General features: G+C 59.0%; 1 protein-coding gene across 3 annotated transcripts; it reads left to right on the top strand.

Annotated features, from left to right (window-relative positions):
- Window positions 1-819: 819 nt before the first annotated feature.
- On the top strand, window positions 820-22,287 carry NR5A1 (nuclear receptor subfamily 5 group A member 1). Of its 3 annotated transcripts, none has more exons than XM_065695394.1 (7): window positions 820-1,024; window positions 3,228-3,343; window positions 3,700-3,841; window positions 7,306-7,946; window positions 15,171-15,290; window positions 15,834-15,981; window positions 20,101-22,287. In XM_065695394.1, exons 2-7 carry the CDS (start codon window positions 3,242-3,244, stop codon window positions 20,346-20,348), a joined length of 1,401 nt encoding a protein of 466 aa, XP_065551466.1. In that variant the 5' UTR covers window positions 820-1,024; window positions 3,228-3,241; the 3' UTR covers window positions 20,349-22,287. The 3 variants fall into 3 exon arrangements, with proteins under 3 accessions (XP_065551466.1, XP_065551465.1, XP_065551467.1); XM_065695393.1 differs by having other exon boundaries at window positions 3,225-3,343; XM_065695395.1 differs by lacking the exons at window positions 820-1,024; window positions 3,700-3,841 and having other exon boundaries at window positions 3,253-3,343.
- Window positions 22,288-22,515: the final 228 nt, after the last annotated feature.

Below are 22,515 nucleotides of genomic sequence, written 5' to 3'. Positions count from 1 at the left end.
TTAGGGCAGAGCTGTGGTACAGCCGTCACTGTGCTGTCACAGGGCTCGGGGTCATGGTTGCCAGCCCGTCCTCAGGGCCGTCACCACTGCAGGACAAGGCAAGGAGCAGGACCCTGTGTGCAAACACACAAGGAGACACCACGGTGATGGATGGCCGGAGCGCGGGGCCGGCCGTGGGAGCAAATCCCTGCTCCGATGGGATGGGAGGTCTCAACGTGCCGCCTCTCACCGCAGTGCCCGGCCTTGCTGCCCTTGTGTTCTCACAGGGCCATCGGAAAACCAAGCCCTATGGCCAGCACAGCGCCCATGGGGAAACACACATCAAACACACATCAAACACACATCCACTGCCAGGGGCTGGCTGCTCTGTGAGCGCTGCTTTGGTACATGCAGAGCGTCCGACCATGGGCGCTGTGAGCTCGCAGGGACCTGAGGCATGGGGCCTCACGCTTGGAGGAGCCTCTTCCCACCCTCCCCTGCAGAGGAGACGGCACGGGATGGGTGCAATGGGCTCACACTCCTCCTGCCTGTGCCCGTGGCCCCGTCCCTCCCACCCTGGGCTGTAAATCAGCAGGGCTGTGGGTGCTGGTGCACTCCCACCCACCGGTGCCCCCCGCCTCCCCGCGGGGTCTCTCTCCTGTGGCGCGTTATCTGCCGCAGGGGTCCCACTTATCTCCGCTGTCACTTTCTAATGCTAGTTTATGGGCAGCGTTTTGGAGCTTAATTATGATGGTTTTCAGCACGGTCACGTGGCCACAGAAGCCAATAAGGCACCGAAGTGGGTCCATCCCGGCTGAGCCTGGCCCCTATGGGGAGGAGATTGGCCGATGTCCTGCCCGGGGCGGCGTGTGCGCAGCCAGAGCCCCGACACCTTCCCTGCGGACACAGGTCCCATAAATCGCCCATCCCGCTGCGGACGGGGCAGCGGTGCCCAGCACCTCCTCGGGTCACAGCTCCTGCCGGGCGGTGCGGGGGTTCTCCTGCTGTGCCAGCCCCACACTGCAGCGTGCACAGGCAGCGCGTGGTGAGTACGTGTCCGTGGGGAGAACCTCGGTCCCTCCATCCTGCCCATCTCCCAGCCACTGCCGCCATTCCCCGGCATGGTGGTGGCCAAGGCCAGAGCTGGGGACGCGGCAGGGCTTGGTGAGGAAGCAGGAGCCGCGCGTGGGCCTCTGCTTCCTGCCCCATCCCCATTAGAGGGTGTGGGGACAGAGGGTCTGCACGCTGCGGGCAGCAGAGCGAGGCCTCGCCGTAGCCTTGGCCCCTCAGCCGTGCTGCTGCACAGAAATGACAGACCCGGCTGCCGAGCGGCTCTGGAGGCCCAGCCCCTGGTGACTGTGGGTCCCCGGTCACCCCCGTGTGTTGCCCATGGGAGCACAGGGAGCCCCAAGACCCTGGAGGATGTGTGGGAAGCGGTTGGGACCCCTCGGTGTCCGCAGCCGGCTGAGCACGTGTCCCTTCCCCATCCCGCACCAGCCGGCACCGCAGCCCTTGGCTCTGGGTTGCTTTTGTTCCTCAGGGCGTCTGCTCGGCTCTTCTCCCAACCTGCGGCCCCTCTGGGTTCCTCTTCCCGGATGGCAGCTCCGGCTCCATGCCTGCCCGGCGGCTCCCACAGGAGCTCGTGGGGGCTGTGGCCGAGGGGCTCTGCCGGCTGTGGGAGCGCTCCTGCCCCGCACCGGGGGCTGCTCCGCTGCTATTCTTAGGCCGGGCTCCATGGCTGGTGGCTTGGGAGCGATGCTCCGCCGAGCCCGTTTCCTGTTTGCCGCTCTCCCTGCCAGCGCCGCTTCCTACCCGCCGCACCCGGTGTGGGATGAGCCGTGCGGGACGAGCTGTGTGCGATGAACCGTGCAGGACAAGCCGTGAGGGATGAGATGTGCGGGATGAGCCGTGTGCGGCCAGCAGCCCTGGCATGGGCCTCTTCATGAGCCTCTTCACAGCCCCAGCTGTGCGGGAGCTCCCGGCACCCACAGCCTAAGATCTCCTGCATCACTGCCCTCCCTGTGGCTTCCTGAGCACCAAAACGCCTCGAAGAGGAGCTCCCTCCCCATGGCTGTGCGGGCAGCTGGGTCCTGCCGTGCTGGGACAAGGCTCTGACTGCACCAGCCACAAAGGGTCTCCTGACCGAGCGGGTTGGCCCTGATGGGATGGGTTCAGCTCCAGTGCCCAGCCCTGAGCCTCAAGCTCTCCGTGTCCGAGTGCTGGCCTGGGAGCATGCCAACAAACAGGACGTGCCGGGAGCATGGGTGCTCCTGTGCCGGGCTGCTGCCGTCATGGAACGTTTCATCAAGAATCCCTGAATGTGCAGCAGTGAATTAAGCCCTGGCGGTGAACAACCGCTGTCTGGCAGGCAGAGGAGGACACTGTTGGCAGTGGCTGCTCCTCGCAGGGTGGCCGGCGCTGGGTCTGAACCATCAGTGGCCCCAGTGGAGGTGTCCGGAGCTGCTGCACGCCCCAGCGCTCCTCACGCAGCTTCCCCACGCTCTGGGAGCCAGAAGGGCCTCTTGGTGCGGGGTAGCAGGGGTGGCTCTGGCAGGACCCGGGGGTCTGGGGGCTGTGCACTGTGCGGGGCCGGCTGCGGGGCGCTCCCCTTGCTCAGACACGTTTAATTGTGCTCCAGCCCCGGGACTCCCGGTTCCCGCACCGGTCCTGCTGCTCGCAGGCCAGATGCCTGCGAAGATGGGGTGCTTGTTGTTCCCCACGGATGGCGTGGGGCAGCTCCGCCGGTGGAGCAGGGAAGCTCTCATACCCCTTTGGGCAGAGAGGTGCCCGGTGTCAGCCAGCCGGTCCCGGTGCTGCTGGGCCGAGCAGCGGGGGCTGCTCCCGCCCGGAGCCACCGAGCCCCGGCTCCCTCCCTGCCCCCGGCTGCTAACGGGAGCTGCCGGCCCGTGGTGCGGGGCCCGTGGTGCGGACCCTGCTGTCGGCAGCGGGGCAGAGCGGCCCCAAGTCCCCCTGTCCCCGGGCTGGCAGGTCCCTCCGCCCCCAGCCCGTCCCCGGCGCCGTGAGCCGCCCGCACTCCCCAGAGGAGGTTCCCCAGCCCCCGGGGGGTGGCCGCTCGCCCGCACCAACATGGAGATGCTCTTCCAGGCGCTATAAAGGGCTCCGGCTCCGGCACCTGCCGCTCGGTCTCCGCCGCGCCGCGCTCCCGCTCCGCACCCAGCGCAGGGGCTGGGGGCCGCGCTCCCCGTCCCCGTCCCGTCTCGCTGACCCGCTGGCTTGTCCCGCAGCAGGGCCGCTGGAGGGGATGGAATATTCCTATGATGAGGACCTGGACGAGCTCTGTCCGGTCTGCGGGGACAAGGTCTCCGGGTACCACTACGGGCTGCTCACCTGCGAGAGCTGCAAGGTAGGAACCGGCCGGGGCGTGCGGGAGCCGGGGCGTGCGGGGACCGGCTCCCTGCGGGGACCGCTGCTCGGGGGAGAGCGGGCTGGGGCCGTGCAGGGAGCGGGGAGGGGGCTCTGCAGGGGCCGGGGCCGCGGGGCCGGGCGCGGGCCGCTCCGCGCCCGTTTTCGTTAGCGGCGGATTCGCGCTTGGCAGCGGGACGGGAGCACGGCCGCGACGGGAGCCCCGACCGCGGCGGGGGGCGGCGGGAGCCCGGCGGGAGCCTCCGTCGGAAGCGGGGCTCGGGGACGGGTTGCCGGGGTGTCGATGCCGGCTGCCGGTACCGGTGCCCGCCGCATCGCCTCCGCCCGCCGCCGCAGGGCTTCTTCAAGCGGACGGTGCAGAACAACAAGCACTACACCTGCACCGAGAACCAGAGCTGCAAGATCGACAAGACCCAGCGCAAGCGCTGCCCCTACTGCCGCTTCCAGAAGTGCCTCACCGTGGGGATGCGCCTGGAAGGTAGGGGCACACCGGGGCTCACCGGGGCACACCGGGAACGGGGGATGCGGGGCCGGAGGGCGCTGCGCGGTTCCCGGTGGCTGTCGCGCTGTCCCCGGCCGCCGCCGCCCGCCCCGGGCCGGTGAATCCCGCGGCCGCTTCAATTCCGTTTCCCCCCCCCAAGTTAAAGAAAAATTCGTTTTTTCGCGTCGCCTCCTGCTTTTCCTTGGTTTGTTTCGGTTTTTTCCCGGGGGGTTTTGGCTGCTGCGGCTGCAACTTTCCAGGATTCTCTTTGCTGGCAGAACGGTTGGGAAATAGCGTAGGGAATTGCTGTGTTCGTTAAGCGTAGGAATTATTGTTAATTTCAGAGGCAGAGACTTAAGGAAAACGTTAAAAATGATGGGGCTCGCAATAAAACTGCTGCAGACCCGCCACGAATCACATTTCTCTACTAGGTGACATTTAGTGTAACAGATTTCTCGCCTTGGCTCTCGGGGAGTGCAGTCACAGCCCCCATGGCCACCACCTCGCTCATCTCAGAAAAGTCGATCCCGATTGAGACATCAGAGTCAGGCCCAAATATCCCCGAGTCGTGTGCGGTGCTTTCTGCAACGCTTAGCACGGGCTAAAAAATACTCTTGTTGGGGACAGATCGCTGGCAATCGACTGCAAGAGAAAAACAGACACGGAAAGGAGCCCCCAGCCCCAGAGTCAGCTGCACCCCCGCCTCTTAGCCCCTGAAATCGTTTTCGTTTTGTAGCGGATGGAAGCGGTCGGATGCACCGGCCGGGGCGAGGCCCCTGTCTTGGCCGGGCTCTGCACAGGGCTTTGCCCTCCCGGGAGCTCAGGGCAGGGTGCGGGTTAATCACAAAGTACTGTGTGTTCTCGCACGGCAGCCGCTCGCTTCCAGGAGCGGGAGCAGAGCCTGGGAGCAGAGGCGCAGGAGTAAGACACAACAACACCGAGCTGCAAAATCAGCCCCTGAAAACTCCCGGCGTGGGCCGGCTTCCAGCCCCGTCTCCAAACAGATCCCGGGGTCGCTCCTCCCTGGGCTGGAGTTACTGGTGCCCTAGATCCATCCCTGCCTGCTCTGGCAGCTCTGACCGGTGCTGCAGGAGAACTTGGGCACTGGGCAGGGGCAGTGATTGGGGTGATTGGGGGCACAGGCACGGTCTCAGTTTGCCCCTTTTCAGCAGGTTTTGTCTTGCTCACCGTGGAGCTCCTTTGATGCCGTGTCCTGCAGGGCAGTGGCCAGGGTGTTGGGAAGCTGCTTCTCCCAAACAGCCTTTTTTTTGTGTGTATTTTCTTGCTGTTAGCTCCTTAGTCGGGTGGATCACACATTGGAGGGTGATATTCCTGTGGGACTGATTCTTTTGTGGTAAAAACCAAAGCCCAGCTTTCCTTAATTCCTAGTATTTTGGGGCAAGGAATCTGAGGTGATGTTTTGAAGGGGAGCGTCCAGCTCCGCAGGACAAAAGCAAGCCTGAGAGGATTAATTTTGGGGACAGAGCAATGACAGAGAACCCTTCAAAGTGCCTGAAGTGATGCTGCAAGGAAGCTTGGCTGGGGAAAGCAGCACAACCCTGACCCAAGCCTGACTGCAGCCCTGGGCAAACCCAAAGCCCCTTCCCCAAGCAGGGAGAGGAGGATGGAGGCAGAGGGGATGGGAGAGGGGAGGCAGAGCTCGGCCTGCAGCTCAGGTGAGCCGGGGCTCTGCATGGGGATGAGCGCTGGGCAGGCAGATGGAGCAGGAAGGGGTGACACAGCGTGGTTGGGAGCCCACTCCTGCTGCTGTGCCCGTGCTGGCTGCCTGCACCCCAGCTGTGTGGCCCCGGGGCTGCCTATGGATGGTTTTATTAGGGGTATGCGGGGGGGTGCAGGCGCTTCCTGGGTGGCTTCTCTCAGGACCCGTTGCCCCAGAGATAGGGCGCATTGACTGCTTCCCACAGCCGGCTGGGACACGGCAAATAACAAGTGGCTCCTGACCCCAAGTGAGGCACAACGCCTGGAAAAGTGGAGCAGAAGGGAATTATGAGGCCTCTTCTCCCTTTGTGCTCTTGCTGGGAGAGGGAAGGAGGTGTGCTGGTGGTTGCCTGTGGGGGATTTGAGACGCTGAACTGCAAGCGCCCTGGCAGGCATCACCAGTGGGCTCCCTGCCTGAGCACCCTTCCCAGGGTCACAGGGATCTGGCTTGGGATGGGATCCCTGGGCACTGCTGGGCCTTGCCTCGAGTGGTGGTGGTAACTCAGTATGTTCAGTGGGGATTCGGGTCTGCTCTGGCATTGCTGGGTGTGTGTCTGGGCATGCCAGACCTGCGCCAGCTCAGGCTGTGTGACGGGCTCTGCCCCGGGGCATCCCGCCTGGGGTACGCACCCAGGCTGACTGCAGCCACCTCCCTGCGCCCCTCATGTTAGGAGCTGCCCCGGGGCAGCTGTCACCCCCGGGCAGGCTTTCAGGACCCAGGGCCCCTCGGCACCCCTCGGCTCAGAGGATGGCTCCGGCTGCCCTCTCCCAGCGATTTGCTGTTTTCATGAATAAAGAATGAGGGAGGAAGCGCGGGGCGGCTCCCCTGGGAGCACATTCCTGCTCGCCCTGGAAATGCTGCTGCTCCCGACCATGCTCCCGCCTTTCCAGCCTGCCGGGGAAGAGTTTGGGAGGTGGCCTGGCTCTCCGGGGGGGGCTGGCTCTGCTTCCAGCGGCCGCAGGATAAGTAGGGGAAGGAGAGGCAGAGGTAACAGTTGAGCCACAAAAGCGAACCCTGCTGCTGTCAGCGGGGATGTGAACTGGTGGAGGGGTTTTTCCCTTTGATGCTAAGCCCTGGCACGCTCTCCTCCATCCCTCTGCACGCCCATCCAGCTCCCGGCGAGCTGAGGCTCTTCCAAGGGTGGGCTGCCTCGGGAGCGGTGCGGAGGGACGAGCTCGGGCTGCAGAGAAGCACCTGCTCCCTCCCACGCTGACACATTCTTGGGCTTCTTTGGGGTTCAGAGGGAACATCTGCTTTGCTCCAACCGGGAGACGCGATGGGGCTGTCAGAGTGCGTCCGCCAGCGTCACGGCAGAGCTCCTTGGCTGTATCCTGGATGCAGGGCCCTGAGGGGGCTCTGGGGTCCCAGGCTCTGCAGAAAGAAGGAAATCCCAAGGATGGTCCAGAATTAGGGGCCATGAAGATGAAAGTGGGTGTTGAGCCTCCTCATCTGCCCAGGCTTCAGGCTGCCCCCTTAACCCACAAGGGATGCAAACTGCTTTATCTTGCAGCCCATTTTGTAGGTAAAGCCAAACGTCTTTTCCTTTCCTGCAATTCCCAGAGACTCTAGGGGTGACACCAGCAAGAGCCAGGGCCTGAACCTGCCATGTTACATCCCTGGTTGTCCCCCCCAGCCGTTTTTAGCCACCAAATCCCCCCCCATCATTTCCTTCGTGCTGCGTGGAAGGACTGGGCCCCTTCTGAGCAGGTTCACTGCAGCCTCTGCCCTCTCTTTCCCCCAGCTGTGCGTGCAGATCGGATGCGTGGAGGGAGGAACAAGTTTGGACCCATGTACAAGCGGGACCGTGCCTTAAAGCAGCAGAAGAAAGCTCTGATCCGTGCCAATGGCTTCAAGCTGGAGACTGTGCCTCAGATCATGTCCCCGGTGCAGAACGACTACAGCCTGACCTCCACCATCCACAGCATCCACACCATGTCCAAGACCTTGCCGCCCAACCCAGCCACCCTGACACCCATTGACTACGAGCGCAGCCCCTATGGGACGCCTTCCCTGGGAATGACTATGCCCAGCCACCCTCCGCTCACCAGCTACCACTATCCCTCCTTCCCCAACCGCGCCATCAAGTCCGAGTACCCGGACCACTACACAAACGTGCACGAGTCCATGCCCGCTTACATGTACCCAGAGACCTACCCCAGCAGCTCCCCTCCTGACATTCCTGACATCATCATGAAGCTGCTGCAGCTGGAGCCTGATGAGGCCCAGGTCAAGGCACGGATACTGTCCTGCCTGCAGCAAGAGCAAGGCAAAGGCCGGCATGAGAAGCTCAGCACCTTCGGCCTCATGTGCAAGATGGCTGATCAGACCCTCTTCTCCATTGTGGAGTGGGCACGGAGCTGCATCTTCTTCAAGGAGCTGGAGGTAGGAGCCCGGGCAGGGGTAGGGATGCTGCACTGAGTGGGAGATGGGAGGTGGGTAGGACTGGGGATGAAGTGCCATGAGGATGGGATGCTGTGGTGGGCTGCAGATCTCCTGGTGTGTCCCCATCCTGCTCCTGGTTCCCCACTCGGCAGGGCTGGAGGCACCGGAGCCCGGCTGCAATGCCGGAGCAATTCCTGCTGTCACCGCGGGGCTAATGATTTCAGATCCATCACGGCGGGGGCAGGTGTGGAAGCAATCGCCGCAGAGTGACTGCGGTGTCAAGCTCAAGATATAATTGAAAAATGTAACATTGAGGAATTATAGTTGAGACAATTCCCTCCTCCGCCTTTAGGAGGAAAATCGATGCTGTCAGGTGGGTGCCTATTAGAGCCAGGCAGCCGGGGCAGGGCTGGTGGGGCAGGGGACACCACCAAGCCTCCTCTGGAGCTGCTTCTGCTGCCGGCAGCCTGTGAGCGTGCCCACTGGGGACGTGGAGCTGACCCCATCCTGCCAGGCCATCCCCTCTAGCAAATCGTTTTCCATTCATGTCCTGGGCTATGATCCCAAACTGAGGCAAAAATGGGAGAGAAAATGTTGCCATGGGGCCAAAACCCAGAGAGCCACATCCTGGGAGACCTGGGTGCCTTCCTGTGCTTCCAACATGAGGCTGTGCTACCTGGCTCTGGCCAAAATCACCTTCCTCCTGCGGTACCATGGGTCCGAGCGTGGCAGAGCCTCATGGCTCAAAATAGCCCCTGGCTGCCAGAACAGTGTCAGGAAATGGCATTGTGGGGGTGGGCTGGGCTCGTTTCAATCATATCAGTGTCCAGTCTGGATTTTGGGAACAGGGTGGTTGTTGTTTTGCAGGAGATATTGTAAACAGTGTAAATGCAGCTCCCGGCTGCATTGCTGCGTAGCCTTGTAACTCCATTGTCAGCTTGATTGTGCCACCAAAATAGGCTGTTTCCGTGTGAATCCACATCAGTGAGCGCTCCTCTTCCCATGGGGCTCTGGGAGGTGAATGGCACTGCCTGAGGCCTCCCCTGGGCAGGACCACTGGCATCCTGCCGTGAGTGGGGCATGTCCCCAGTATGGCCAGGACACGGGGTGTGGTGCCCAAGGATTGCACATCCCCATCCATCACTGCCATACTGGGGTCTTGTCCCTTTTGCCTTTATCTGTGCAGTGAGCATGAGGCAGATTCCCAGCATCTCACAGGGCCAGGGACCACAGGACACTGTCCAGAGGGAGCGGGAGAAAGTGTGGCTGTTGCTGGCCTTGGCTCCATTCCCTGTGCTGGCTCCACAGCACACAGCATAACCAGGCAGGTCCAAGCCCAACCAGCACAGTGCTATGGTGCCCGGGCCCCGCTGTGCTGTGTCCCCCCTGGCGATGGTGCCCAGGCTGCTCTCCACCAACCCGTCACAGTGCATCCTTCCTGGCACAGGGCAGTAGCTTTCCCTTGGGCACATGCAGTGAAGTGGTTGGGATGCAGGAGCAGCTCTGCAGCTCCTGAAACCCCACTGCTGTTGCTGCCCAGCACATAAAAGCAAACAGCTGCTGGGGCGGTAAATGAACTCCTGCTAGCGCACAGTTTATGGCTTTACCCTAAAGCCTGCTAGCACGGAGTAAAATCGCGATCCCAGAGATCGATGGCCATCATGCAGGCAGTCCCTGCTGGGTGCTCAGGGCTCCTGGGAGCAAGGGATGCCTGCCTGTCCCCTGGGAACATCTCTGTGAAAGTGATGGTCTCCATCCCCAGCTGGAAAGGGCTCTTGTTTGAGGCCAGCGCAGGGATCGACGCTGGAATGGCATTGTGCTGGGACATTGCTCCGGGGCATCATGCCGGGCTGATGCCAAGCAGGGAGGGGATGCAGGGGGTTGATGAGGGGGTTCAGGCAGATGACCCCATGCACGGTGTCCCCTGCCTGCCTGAACGTTCCCAGAACCCACATGCTCCTGCTGCAGGGCTGTTCTTCAGTCTGCTGGCTTCTCCCATGGGCTTCACAGGGAGCCTGGGGAGGAGGGAGCAAAGCCTCGGGGGCACGGGGACCCATTGGTTCATGGCTGGTTAGGACGAGCCTTTGCTCCCTGCCAGGGAGAGCAGGAGCCGGTCCCCTCTGGAGCTGGCGGTTCTGCTTCCCATTCCCACACTCACAGCCCATCAAGGGGCAGTGGCAGAGCGGGTGCTTCGCCATCTCCTCCCAGCAGGGTGGCCGCGATGGGGGGTGTTAGAGAGACACCCCCTCGGCTCCCCCGCTGCGCCTGGGCAAGGAGAGGGGGGAGCTGTGCTAATGGCCTCTTGACATCGGCTCACACGCCACGTCCGCCCGCAGGCGCGGGGCAGTCAGATTGAAAACAGATTTAACTTCCCAGATATATCGTTTCATTTAAGGGCCAGTAATTCTGTCAGTCTGCCACTGACAAACGAGGGTCCCCATGCCAATCCGCCGCGGAGACTGATGTCGCGGCGCTCATCTCGTGTCACCAGGCAGAGAATTACGGACTGCACTGGCCTTCGGAGGCAAGACTAATAATGCCGCGCGGCAGAGGGGGATTTGGGGGCCCGCTTGTTTATCGAGGGCCGGCCAGGCAGCCGCGGCGCGAGGCCACGCGGGCGGAGGTGGAAGAGGTCAGCGCTGACGCCCATAAATACGAACTTTAACTGAGTCTAGATGAGATGTGTCAGGACTGGGGGAAGATTTGCAGCATCTCTTCAGGAAGAAAAATATGGGCCGGGGGTGAAATATATTTTGTTGGGTCGTGAGTCTCGGGCAACATTGTCCTTTCAGATGTAATTTTTTTATGTATGTATGTATGTATGGAGGGAGGCACAGGGAGGGATGTGCGTACACACGCTTGCACGCTCACTTGGTGTCTGGTTTCGGTTTGGTTTATTTGACATCTTACACAGACTGGTTTATATAGGTGTTAGTGCTGCACATACATATCAATGTCGTGCACAAGGGGTGCGGTGACCTTTAGATTGGGATGAGCAGCCAGGAATGTTAAACAAATTGCCATGGTTTCAGCCCAAAGGCTGGGGTGGGCTGGTCCCTGCTGCTGGTGGAGGGGCACGGAGAGGCTGTGGGGAGGTGGGTTAATGCTGATGCCCTCCTCGGCCCCTTGTGGCCAAGGGGCTGGGGCAAACCACCCTCCCATCCATGGGCAAGCACCAGTGTGTGAGGGGGAGCAGCACGCACTGAGGACATCACTGTTACTGCAGACCAAGGGGTTCCTGGGGCTGGGCTGCTCTCCCTTGATTCTCATTAGAGATCTCAGAGCCACGACAAAGCCTATTTGTAGTCAGTTGCTTCTCTGCCTTTAGCATGCGTGGGTCATCTTGACCCCATCTCCTGGCCAACAGCCAGAGTGTTTTTGGCAGATTTAAAATCTCCTTCTGGTCGTGGATGCTGCAGCAATGTTTAGCATCCTGTGCACTGGGGGAAATGTGACAGCTTTCCCTGCCTGATAGTGATCTGGCTGGCACAGCCCTGCCTTTGCTCCCTGGTGCACGTAGAGTCCCAGTACCCATGCACTGTTGCAGCCAGTTCCCCAGCAAAAAGCAGTAGCCTGTGCCACAGCAGTGTGCTCTGCCAGCAGGGAGATGAGATCCTTCTCTAAACATCGTCTTGGTGTTCTTTTGCTTTAAGATGCCCATCACCTTGGTATCTGGGCAGTGGGATGGGGACCTTCATTGACCGTTAACACCTTGGACTTGTGTGGGGTTTCAGTGCAGGTGGCTAGTCGGTAGTAAACCACTTTTTCACTTCTTGGTAGCCAAGGTGATGGGTCCTGCTTGCACCCAACAGTTGCCTGGGCTGCAGCTAAGGATGCTGGCATGTGCCGTGCACCTGTGGGGATGGCACAGTCCCACTCCCTGCATGGGTGGTCCAGGGCATCCCCCACCTCGGTCCCACCATCTGCCCTTGACCAACTTTGGCATGCTGAGGATCTGGGGTGGCCTGGCCACATTCCAGGGAGCCCCAACACCCCCAGGGGCTTCCTCTCCTTGCGCCTGTTGCAGCAGGTTTAAAACTACATCCACATGCAGGTCCTGCAGCGCTGTACCCGGGCAGTGCTCTGCACATCCTGCCACCCATGCTTCTGCACACCCTGCTCCCATCCGGACCGTGATTCCAGGCCTTTGGCACAGGGAAGTGCATTTTTCTGAGGGTCGCAGCAAGGTGCTTTTAGTGGCCGGGTGGCAGGGCAGTGCTCTCCCTGCCTGGCGAGGGTTTTGCTGCCATGTTTTGTGAATGGGTTAAATGCCTGCTTTAAAAAATAATACTAAATAAAATTGCCTTTTAAAGACAGATTGCGCCAGGTCCTTGGTAAAGCTCTCCATGGAAAAGCCTTGACATTAAAAGAGGAAGATCCTTTGCTTAACTTTTAAAGGCGAAAGTGCGTGCGTGCCGGCTCGCTGGGAGGATTGATTGACTCTGAGTGGCCTTCCATTAGCAGCCTCTGCTCCTGGGGGGCCAGGCTGGTGCTGGGTGCAGGGGAGGTGATCTCCAGTGGGGAGCCGGAGCAGGATACCCACTGCTGCCCCATCCCAGGGCATGAGGACAGCCCGCTTGGTGCTGGGCTGAAGGCAAGGCTGGGTCCCAGCCATGTCCCCCCCAGTGCCATGGCCACATGGCTCTGGGGCACTGCGATGTTGGCAGGAAAGGCCACAGGGGAGAGGAACAGCCATGCAGGAGCCACGCAGGGCAGAGCGTGCTGCTGTTGGGATGCAGGGGGGTGCTCTGCTGCGGGAGCTGAAACCACCTGCAGAGTTTGGGAGAAGCTGATCAGTGGCTTTTAAAGGAAGGAAAGATTTCAAAATGGTTGAAATGCTCCTGCTGGAAAAGCTGATTTTTTTTTTAAAGCCGTTTTCAAGGCAAAACTTTCAGTCTGTCCCTCCTGGAGCTCGTCCCACTCAGGAATGAGGCACAGGAAGGAGCTTCCAAAACAACACTGCGACTCAGCTGGAGCAGAGGAGCTCGGCACCACACAGGAGCGTGTGGCTGTGCGGGCAGCACGCTGCCATGCCGGGGGCCCAGGTCCCTGTGAGGGCTGGCCAAGGTTACAGCCATCCACTCACTTGGGGGCAGAGGGCATCCCGAATGCAGAAAATCTCCGTTTTGTTTTGATGCAGAATGAGCTTTTCCCCAGTTCTTTTGTTCAGTGGCTGAACAGAAACCTCACGGCCTGTGCTGCTGGGCCATGCACCGTGGCTCCTTCACTGCTTTGGGCGATGTGGCAGCCAGCCCAACCTTGGCAGCCCCATTGCACCCACTGCACCTCGCTGCAGGCAGGTTTCTTGCCAGCGGGCAGGAGCGGTGCTGCAGCCCTGGCTGCCGTCACTGCCTTCTGTACCGCATCTCCCTCCCCGTGCTGCTTGTGTCTGCCTCTGACCACCCACCACACTTGAGAGACAAATCCCGGTGGCTCGCGGGGAGTGCTGGGCTCCGAGACCATAAAGCTCTTTCTCATCTGACTTCTATTCCTTTTGCAATCTCCCAGCACTGGTTTATTGCAGCCTCTTCAGCAAAACGAGGGTATTATCCAGCCCTGTGATACTGCATCTGTCTTCCTTCTATTAAAGGCAGCGAGCACAATGGCACTGCAGAGCTCTTCTGCTGGTGCTGAATTTGCTCTGCAGGGAAGTGTTACTGACAACCCCTGCACCAGTCTTGTAGAAGAGGGGGGTTCCAAGCAGAGGTGGGGTTCAGCTCTTTGCAGAAAGGAGCTGGGGTCCTGCGAAGAGCATTGCTGAAGCTGGCGGTTCCTGGAGGGGTGGTAGGGAAGGCAGCTGGAGGGCTTGCCTCCTGCCTGCTCCCCAAGCTGGGGATGGCATTGTGCCTCGTGTTCCATCCTGGGCTGATCTTCTCACCACAGGTAACGCAGGCATTTCTTTGAAAGCATAGCTGTGTATGTGTATACCTGTGCCTGCACGCACACACCAGCACCCATGCAGATGTGAACATGATCACATAGGCGGTCGTGTGGGCAGGGGTTGACCTGGCAGCTGTAGGGCACAGCGATGCCCCATGGCTGTCGGCTTCCCCATGGTGCTGCACTGAGGCCACTCTGTGCCCCCTTGTCCCAAACCTTCCATCTTAGGCAGGGAGGTGAGGGTGGGTGCTGGCTTCTTTCATCTTAAAGTATCCAGAGGGGTTTCCCAGAGACACAGGGACTTTGTGCAGCAGCCCAGGGATGTGGCCAGCACTCACTTTGTTAAAGATTTGCGTGTGGTTCAGGGAGGTTGTGCCTGATAAAGGAATACAAGTGCTGGTAACAGCCAGCAAGTGCCACCAAAACACACTGAGCTGCTTCAGAGCCCATCTCCTCTCCTCCAGTGCAAGGTGCAGCTCCCAATGGACATCTGCTGGGTGCTGTGTGAGCACAGCGTGAAGCATGCCTGGGCTGTGAGCCTAAAGGTGTAACCTGGCTGCAGGGTGCTGGTGGTTGTGATCCTCACTATAGACATTGTGGGCATCAGCCTTGCTGTCCTCTTCACCCACCCACTGTGGAGGGGGGGCTGGAGGTGATGCAGGGCATAGCGGCAGTGAGATGAAGTAATGTTTCATTAATCAGATGCAGCAACTCTTTGCTAAGAGCTTGTTCACAGTCAGACTGCGATTTTGATGTAGAAATGTGATGCCCCCTGCACTGTCTATGACGAGCTGGCAAGCAAATGCATGCACAAAGCAAACCTGGGGCTTGACAAGTCTCTGTAGGTCAGGTCACCTGGGGGCCTTAGGAGGAGGTTTGTCACCTCTCCAAGACATCGTGTTGATGCTGCATCCATGGCAAGGCATTCCTCATCCTGGTAACAGAAGGCCTCGTCCACTCTGCTTCATGTAACTCTGGTGACTGAACTCGCAGCTCTGCTCCTGGGCACTTGAAAATAAGTTGCTTTTGTGATACTGATGCCAGTCTGCTAAAAAAACCCTTTCTGCTGTGCTCATGGTGAGACTCAGATGGGTGTGAGTCCTGCCCAGGTCCAGTGCTAACGTGGCAACATCCCATAGCGGCTGATGGTGTGAGTTTGAGCCATTGCTGCTGCAGAGTTGGTCAGAGGGAGCTGACCCTTGAATGCAGAGCTGGGGAGCCAGGGGGGTGGTGTAGGGGCAGCCTGGCCACTAGGAAGAGGCTTATACAGACACAGCCCCTGCTGCTGCCATTGCCGTGCCCTGGTGCGATGGTGTCAGTGGTGCTGCTCTGGATGTGTTTCAGGTCGGTGACCAGATGAAGCTGCTGCAGAACTGCTGGAGCGAGCTGCTCGTGTTCGACCACGTCTTCCGGCAGCTGCAGCACGGCAAGGAGCACAGCCTGCTGCTGGTCACCGGGCAGGAGGTGAGCGGTGGCTCGCAGAGACCGCAGCGTCTGCTGCAGCAGGGATGGCAGGGGACGAGTGGTGGGGCTGGATAGGGGTGCAGGGTGAATTTTGTCTTAGCTGGCCCAGTCTGGCCAACCTGGCGCGGGGCAGACCCCATCCCATCATATCGGATCATATCCCATCCCATCATATCGCATCATATCCCATCCCATCCATCCCATCTCATCCCATTCTGTTCCATCCTGCCATCCAGCTCCTGGTTCTGGAGAAAACTGTTTCTCGTGGGCAGATTAACAGTGACACCCCCACTTGCAGAGGCAGGATGGGGGAAGGGGCTCCTTCCCTCCCTGGGGCAGTTTTTGGAGTTGTGGGTGCCCGTGATGCCAGCACCATGCAAAGGGTCCCTCTATTTTAAGCAGTGCTGGAGAAATGGGGTTCCTGTTGTGCCCATCAGCCTCATGCCTATCGTGGGATGGTGCCCAGCTCCTGCCCTGCATGGGGTCCCCTGCAGCGTGTTTGGGGGTGCTGGTGACCATGTCTGACCATCCCTGTCGCCACAGGTGGATGTGTCAACTATTGCAGCCCAGGCTGGCTCTGTCCTGAACACGCTGATGCTGCGGACGCAGGACCTCATCCTGCACTTGCAGTCGCTCCAAGTGGACCGGCAGGAGTACGTCTGCCTCAAGTTCCTCATCCTCTTCAGCCTCGGTGAGCGCTGCTGCAGGGGCACCGGGGTGAGGCCATGGCCATGCTGCTGAGGGGGTTTTGAGGGGTGGGAGTGAAGCCAGAGATAGCACACACAACCCAGGGTCTGGCCGTGCCAGTGGCTGCAGCCATGGGTGATGAAGAGGCTTTTAATGAGGAGGCAGGAGCAAGGGCTGGGACCTGCCAACTCCCTCACCTCACCGCGGGGTCCAAAACATCCCTGCTGCTGCTCTGCCTCCATCCATGGGGGATGTTGCTGCCCCGTTGGCTGTTTTGGTCACTTGCCCATCGCAGCGAGCAGGGAACAACCGGCTGATAGGGCTGCAGCAAAACAGGTGTGTTGACAGAGGCAGCAGCCCTATCTCCTGCCATTTGCGTCACCGGGCCCGTGCCGCCACGCTGGGCAGGGGCTGCGGGCGCTCCTGATTAGGCTCATCCTGGAGCCTGCGGTCGGGCTGAGGTGGCAGGTTCACAACGTGCCGCCTCACGTAGACAAAACACACAGGAACTGCTGCTCCCTCAGCATCCCTGGGGATGCACAGCGGCTCTGCCCCGCTCCCACCCTGCGCTTCCCATGCACCATGGTCAGGGATGCAGCTCCTTGCCCCGCAGACATCACCCCAAGGCAGGCATGCCCATCAGCGTCCTGCCGGAGCAATCTCAGCCCTCGGTGAGGCTGTGTGGCTGTGCGTGGTGCTGAGCGCCATGGGGACCCCAGGGTGCTGGCTGCCTTCGTTACTGGTGTTGACATGTTCCCCTCAGCCCCATCCCGGTGAGAGGTCTGACCTCCCTGCGCAAGGATGGTGGTGTGGCCTCCAGGGAGCTCACCTGGCTGCCCCACTCCTGGCTCACACTTCTGCCACTGCAGCTACTTCACTTCCTATACTTGCTGCTAATCGAATGCACCTGGACAGGGCAGGCATTTCCCTAGGGAAACCTGTACTTGGGTCCCTGCAGCAGCTGGGTGTTAGTGCTGAGCTGGGTCCGTAAGCCCAGCTTGGGGGAATCCTGTCGCCATCCTCATCTCAACCTGTTCCCCACCCTCTCCCAGTGCCTCAGTCTGTGCTTGCACTTCTGCATCTGTGGGGTCCCATCTTGGGGGCGGGGGGATGGACTTTTGCCAGTGACTCTGTTTCATTGCCAAGTGCAGCAGGCCATGAGCTGCAGTCTGTGCTGGATGGACCCTGCTGTGTGTTTTGGTAGAGGTAGAGGGAAAGTTTGCACCACTGTGTATCAGGATTGCTGAGGAGCCAGCCTGCTCCAGGAGCAGCACCGCCACTGGGTTAATAGGTTAGGGAGCAGTGGGAATGGGAATCCACTCCCCCATCGCTGGGGCCCTGTCAGGTCTGGATGATCCTTCAGTTTGACTCGGTTTTGCTGTGGACATGGAGCTGTGCTGCCTCCTTCCTGCACCTGCAGCATCTCCTCCTGCAGCTTTCTCTTCCTCTGGAGCTGTTTTGAAAACCAGAGACATTAGATACGATAATTTGCTGTTCAAACAGTGATAAGGTGCGGCACAAACAGTTCCTAGGCTGGGAAATAAAGGAGCCAGTGGGGCTCAGCACTGCAAGGGCCAGTCCTTTTGCTGCTCACAAGCACAACACAGCATGGCACAGCACAGCAAGCAGAAGCAGCATCCCCCCAGAGCACGGGCTGCCATGCCCACCGCCTCCCTGGAGCAGTAGCTTTTGGGGGGGGGGGGGTGGAAATCAAAGAGCTGTGTTTTCCCATACATCATTTTGCCCCAAATCCAACTTTTTCTTTCCATATTGCAGAGCTCACTTGGAGTAATTTGCCCTTCGCAGGCTCAGCTGTAGAGGATGGGATTGTGTATTATGTGCAGGATGTAATTGCCTTTAACAAGAGAATTTCCACATTTACCACTCTGCCACAGCACAGTCAAAGCCAAGCCCCACTCACAAGAGCTGCCATTTGAGTTCTAAATAGATTTCTCTCCTGAGCAGGTAAAGAGATTTAATTAAAATTAGGGCTTCTCAAAATAGCAATATTTATGAGGATGGCACAGGTTAGCTTTGTTCTACAGAAGGGCTTAATAGAGCCTTAATGGATTGACCTATCATTCGATTTCATGACTTACATTCATGAAGCAGCTACTCTTGGGGAGGGGAGGAAGAGAGGCTTTTATAGCCCACATTCCCTTAAGCGTTTGCAATTTATCAGCAGCTTCTCCCAAACAAAAGGAGCTGTGAATAGGAAGAACACTTGAGGGCATAGAAATAATCCCAGGCATATCTGTATGTGTGATGGGAGGCTTTGTCACAGGACAGTCTTTGCAACTGCTGCAGTGTCTCTAAATGAAGTGAGTCAATGTTATTTGGACAACATTCTTTATTCCTTGCAGGAATGAAAAGATTATTCAAATATTCAATTAAACAGTGAATAGGGTCTTTCAGAGAACCAGGTGAGTTCATCCAGTAGAACTAGCTATTGTTGAGCCAACTCAGGGGATAGATTCGACATTTATCAATATAACTTCTTTTTTTTTTTTTAATGTCATGCACAATAACCTTATGCAGATAAAGAGATTTCATAACAACAGCCCGGGTAGAAGGGAGACAATAGGAGCAAATGTGCCACAGGACTGAAAGGGAAGGGTGATCTGATAAAGTGCATCTTGGCATGACCTGCAGCGCTTTGTGCCCATGCCGTGCAGCACTCAGCCCGCAGGGCAGCCTGGCTGTGGATATGGCCAGGGACTGTGTACCCCCAGAGCCCCCCCAGCTGCACCTCTGCTCCCTGGGCTCTGCCTGAGCATCAGAAGCTTCCCAGCTTCACAGGGCTAGAACAGTGTTAGGTGCAATGGCCAACCCAAAGGGGTTCTCAGTTAATGTGGGGAGGCCACAGACACCTCCACCTGTGGGTACGGGGGTCCCATCTGCTCCCTCCTGCTCAGGCATCTCCATCACCAGCACCGCAGTTTGCCCTTCCAAAAGCTGCTCAGCCCTCTGGGTGCAGCCACGCTCAGTTCCATGCTTTTTGGGGATGAAAACCAGAAATAAACCCCGAACTCCCTATCGCCTTGGCCAGAACCATGCCCAGATTTCCCTGTGCTGATGCAGACCTGAGTTTTGCGTCAGTGGCTGCTGGACATGGGCAGCAGAGTTGGCAGCCCCATTACCAAGCACAGTGCTGCTGGGCAGCTCCGTACAGTAAATCTATTAAATCCGTTTGCCCCAAATGAGCTCGGTGCTGGCGTTTGCAGCGAGTTCTCCTGGGGGTGGGCACAAGGTGTCATTGCTCTCTGTGGCTGTAGCTGGCTGATGGGCCAATGCACAGCACTGTTTCCCTACAGCCACTGAAACTTGTGTGCGGGGCTGGTTTATCATGTTGTGCAGATTAAAAATCAGTGCTTCCTTCATGGCCACCCCAGCACTGAGGAAGCACCCATGGAGAGCAGACCCCAGCTCAGGTTGCCCCAAAAGCTCGGAGGAGCCCCAACCCACCCTCCTGGGTTGTCCCTGCAGTCACCCTCTTCTGTGGCTGCCAGTTGGAGAGCAGTTACAGACCAGTGGTCCCCAGGGACAATCTGCTGCCATTGGGCTGCGGTGGCTTCTTGGCTGCCAGACCCTGCCTGTGCCTTGGTGCTGCTGCCTGATGCACAGATTCCCACCCTGCAGCAGCAGAGCTGGCAGCGAGATCAAGGGGAGCTGCTGTGACCCTGGCAGAGGATTAGGGTTTCCAGGCTGGTGAGCCTGGTTGCCACATCAGAAAGCCCAAGTTTATTGGGGAATTAATTCAGCCACTTCATCGACCTTCAGGAATTAAAGGGGGCTGATGGCAGCAGCTCGCTGTGCATGGTACAGCTGGTAACATGTTTTGGCTTTGCAGCCTCCTGGGCGGTGAGGGAGGGGGACACTGGCCTTCCTGCTGCCAGGGGCATTGGGCATCCATCTTCAGCATCAGGGGAAATGCAGCAGGAAGAGAATGGATGGGGAGCCTATGGCCAGGCAGAGACGGGGCATGGGACCTGTCCTGCACTGTGTTTTTGTGCATGAGGGCTATTGACACAGGAGTGTAGGTCCCTTCTGGTACACCGAGCACACTGGCTGGGGCAGACACGTGGATCTGGCACCGCTTCACCATCATTCTCCTCCGTTGCAGACGTGAAGTACCTGGAGAACCACATGCTGGCTAAGGATGCTCAGGAGAAGGCCAACGCGGCACTGCTGGAGTACACCCTGTGCCACTATCCCCATGCCACAGACAAGTTCCGCCAGCTGCTGCTGCGGCTCTCTGAGGTCCGGGCGCTGAGCATGCAGGCAGAGGAGTATCTCTACCACAAGCACCTCAGCGGGGAGGTGCCCTGCAACAACCTCCTCATCGAGATGCTGCACGCCAAGAGGACTTGAGTGCAGCTGCCAGCACAGACCCGGCAGAGCCCCAGTGCTGCCAGCGGTGTGGCCAGGGCAGGACTCATGCCCGGGGCTGACGGGCAGGTGCAGCCTCTCCACCCCGCCTTCTCAGTGATGCTGTTTAACCCGTGCTATTGGAAAAGTCCCAGATGGTTTATTTTAATACACAGCAAGGACAGTTGATGGCTCTGGGGCCGCGGGCTCAGCTGCCTGACTGTGCCATTGGCAGCGCTGCTGCCTGGCTCCTCTGCACACGCGTTGCCTGACCTGTTGCCTACCCAACCCATCTCTGTAGTGCAATGGAAAGGTAAAGCCTGTTCTGGCTTTTCTCCTATTTATGCTCCTCTCCTGCTGTTCCTCCACCACTGCCATCCCTCCCTTAACCCTGCCCCATGTCTCAGGGCCCCTCGTGCACAGGGCAGGGGAGAGGTGAGGTGAACTTCCCCCCAGGTTGTGGTTTTGCAGTGGTTGGGGTGTCCCCAGGCAGAGGATTTCTGCAGGAGCAAAGCAGAATGCCGAGGCTGGGGCTGGAGATGTCAGCCCCACGCAGCCATACCAGCACCCCAAGGTGCACATGCTGAGGTCCCTGGTCCTCACTCCACACAGTGCTGACGCCTGCTCTGCATCCTGCCACTGTCCTGGCTTAGCAAAGGCAGGCAGGGACAGGCAGTGCCGAGCCCCTGGCTGAGATTTGTTTTCTCAGTGCTTGCCGGCGCTGGATGCAGCAGCCGCGGCTTTGCAGCCCATGGCAGCAGCAGAGCCCACATGTGTCCATGGTCAGCAGATCTCTGGGATGTCACAGCTTTGCTGCAGAGGCTCTAAGAGATTCGGTACTGGGAGCAGGGGACCATCCTCAGTAGTCTTTGGGCCCATGGTCCTGCTGCTGTGTTCTTGGTGCCAGCACAGTGACCACAGAGCAGGAACGCTTTGCAGGTCACACTGTCCAGGCAGCAGCAGCACTGTGAAGTGAGCTGGTTCCCAAAGCATGAGGATGAAGTAGCCTTGGGATGGTGTCCCGAGACAGACCCTGTCCCCTTCCTGTCCACAGATGCTGTCAGAGCAGCCGGGCAGGAGGGAGGTGCAGCCTCCAGCAGCACATCCAGGCTGCAAACAGACCAGAGCTGCCCTACACCAGCATGTGCAGCCCCTGTCCTGCATTTACCTGCCCCAGTTTGTGGGTAAGGAGTCATAACAATTGTCCTGTGCTTTGTGCTGGGCCGGGTTGAGCCCCAAGACTCCCTGTGTCCCCAGGTTACAGCAAAAGCTGTGCCAAAGCCACAGGCAAAGAGCTATCGGTTCCTCTCCCATCATGGAACAGGGGCTCACAGACATGACTGGCTGCAGCTCTCCGAGCTGGGACGTGCCAGATCTCGCTGCTGCTTGCTCTTGGCCTCAGCCGTGCTCTCCTCCCCTCCCACCCCACTCCAGGCAGACCATCATGGTCCCCTCAGCCGGGTTCCTCCTGCGTGGCTGGGGTTGGTTCAGGTTTGCTTTCCACAGTGGGTATCTGCTCCTCGTTTCAAGGGGGCTGTCATCCGCAGTGGCTCTATGCAGAGCCGGTGCCTTGAGGAGCTGCAGACGCTGTGCCAGAAGCTGTGCGGTTTGTGGAAGCTTGTTAGATGCAGAAGAGCATGTTTGTCTCTGCTTTTCAACATGTTTGTGCATTTTCCTCCTGAAGTCTGTGGTTCAGTTTCACCTTCTTCTTTTTGTGAACTTAAAAAGAACTGCAGAAAATGGTTTGGGAGGTAAAAGATGTTTATTTTCAGAAAATGAAGTGTCCTTAAGTGTCTCTCTCTCTCTCTCTGTCTCTCACATCCTTTTCTCCCTCTCATCCCCCCCCCTTCCCCACTCCCCACCCTTCCTGTCCAGGCAGGAGGTTAACAACTTCCTTGTCAGGAGCAAACCACTATAATAAATTTTGCAGTTCATTTAAAAAGGCAGATTTGGGGGTTTTTTTTGCCTGTTTTTCTAACCCTCCTTGTCAGTGCCATCCTCCCCTCCTGGCTCCCCAGGGACAGGCAGGATGTCCTGGCTGGCATCCCTGCAGCAGAGCAGTGCTTGTCTCCAGCACGCAGTGGGTGCCCATGGGTCTCTCCTGGGGTGCTGCCTGCCTTCAGAGAGACCAGAACCCTACTGCTGCTGTGGTGTGATTCAAGGCATTGGT

This window comes from Lathamus discolor, chromosome 15, assembly GCF_037157495.1.
Source record: "Lathamus discolor isolate bLatDis1 chromosome 15, bLatDis1.hap1, whole genome shotgun sequence".
In the NCBI taxonomy this organism is placed as follows: Eukaryota; Metazoa; Chordata; class Aves; order Psittaciformes; family Psittacidae; genus Lathamus; species Lathamus discolor.
This window is presented reverse-complemented; position numbering and strand designations above follow the sequence as displayed.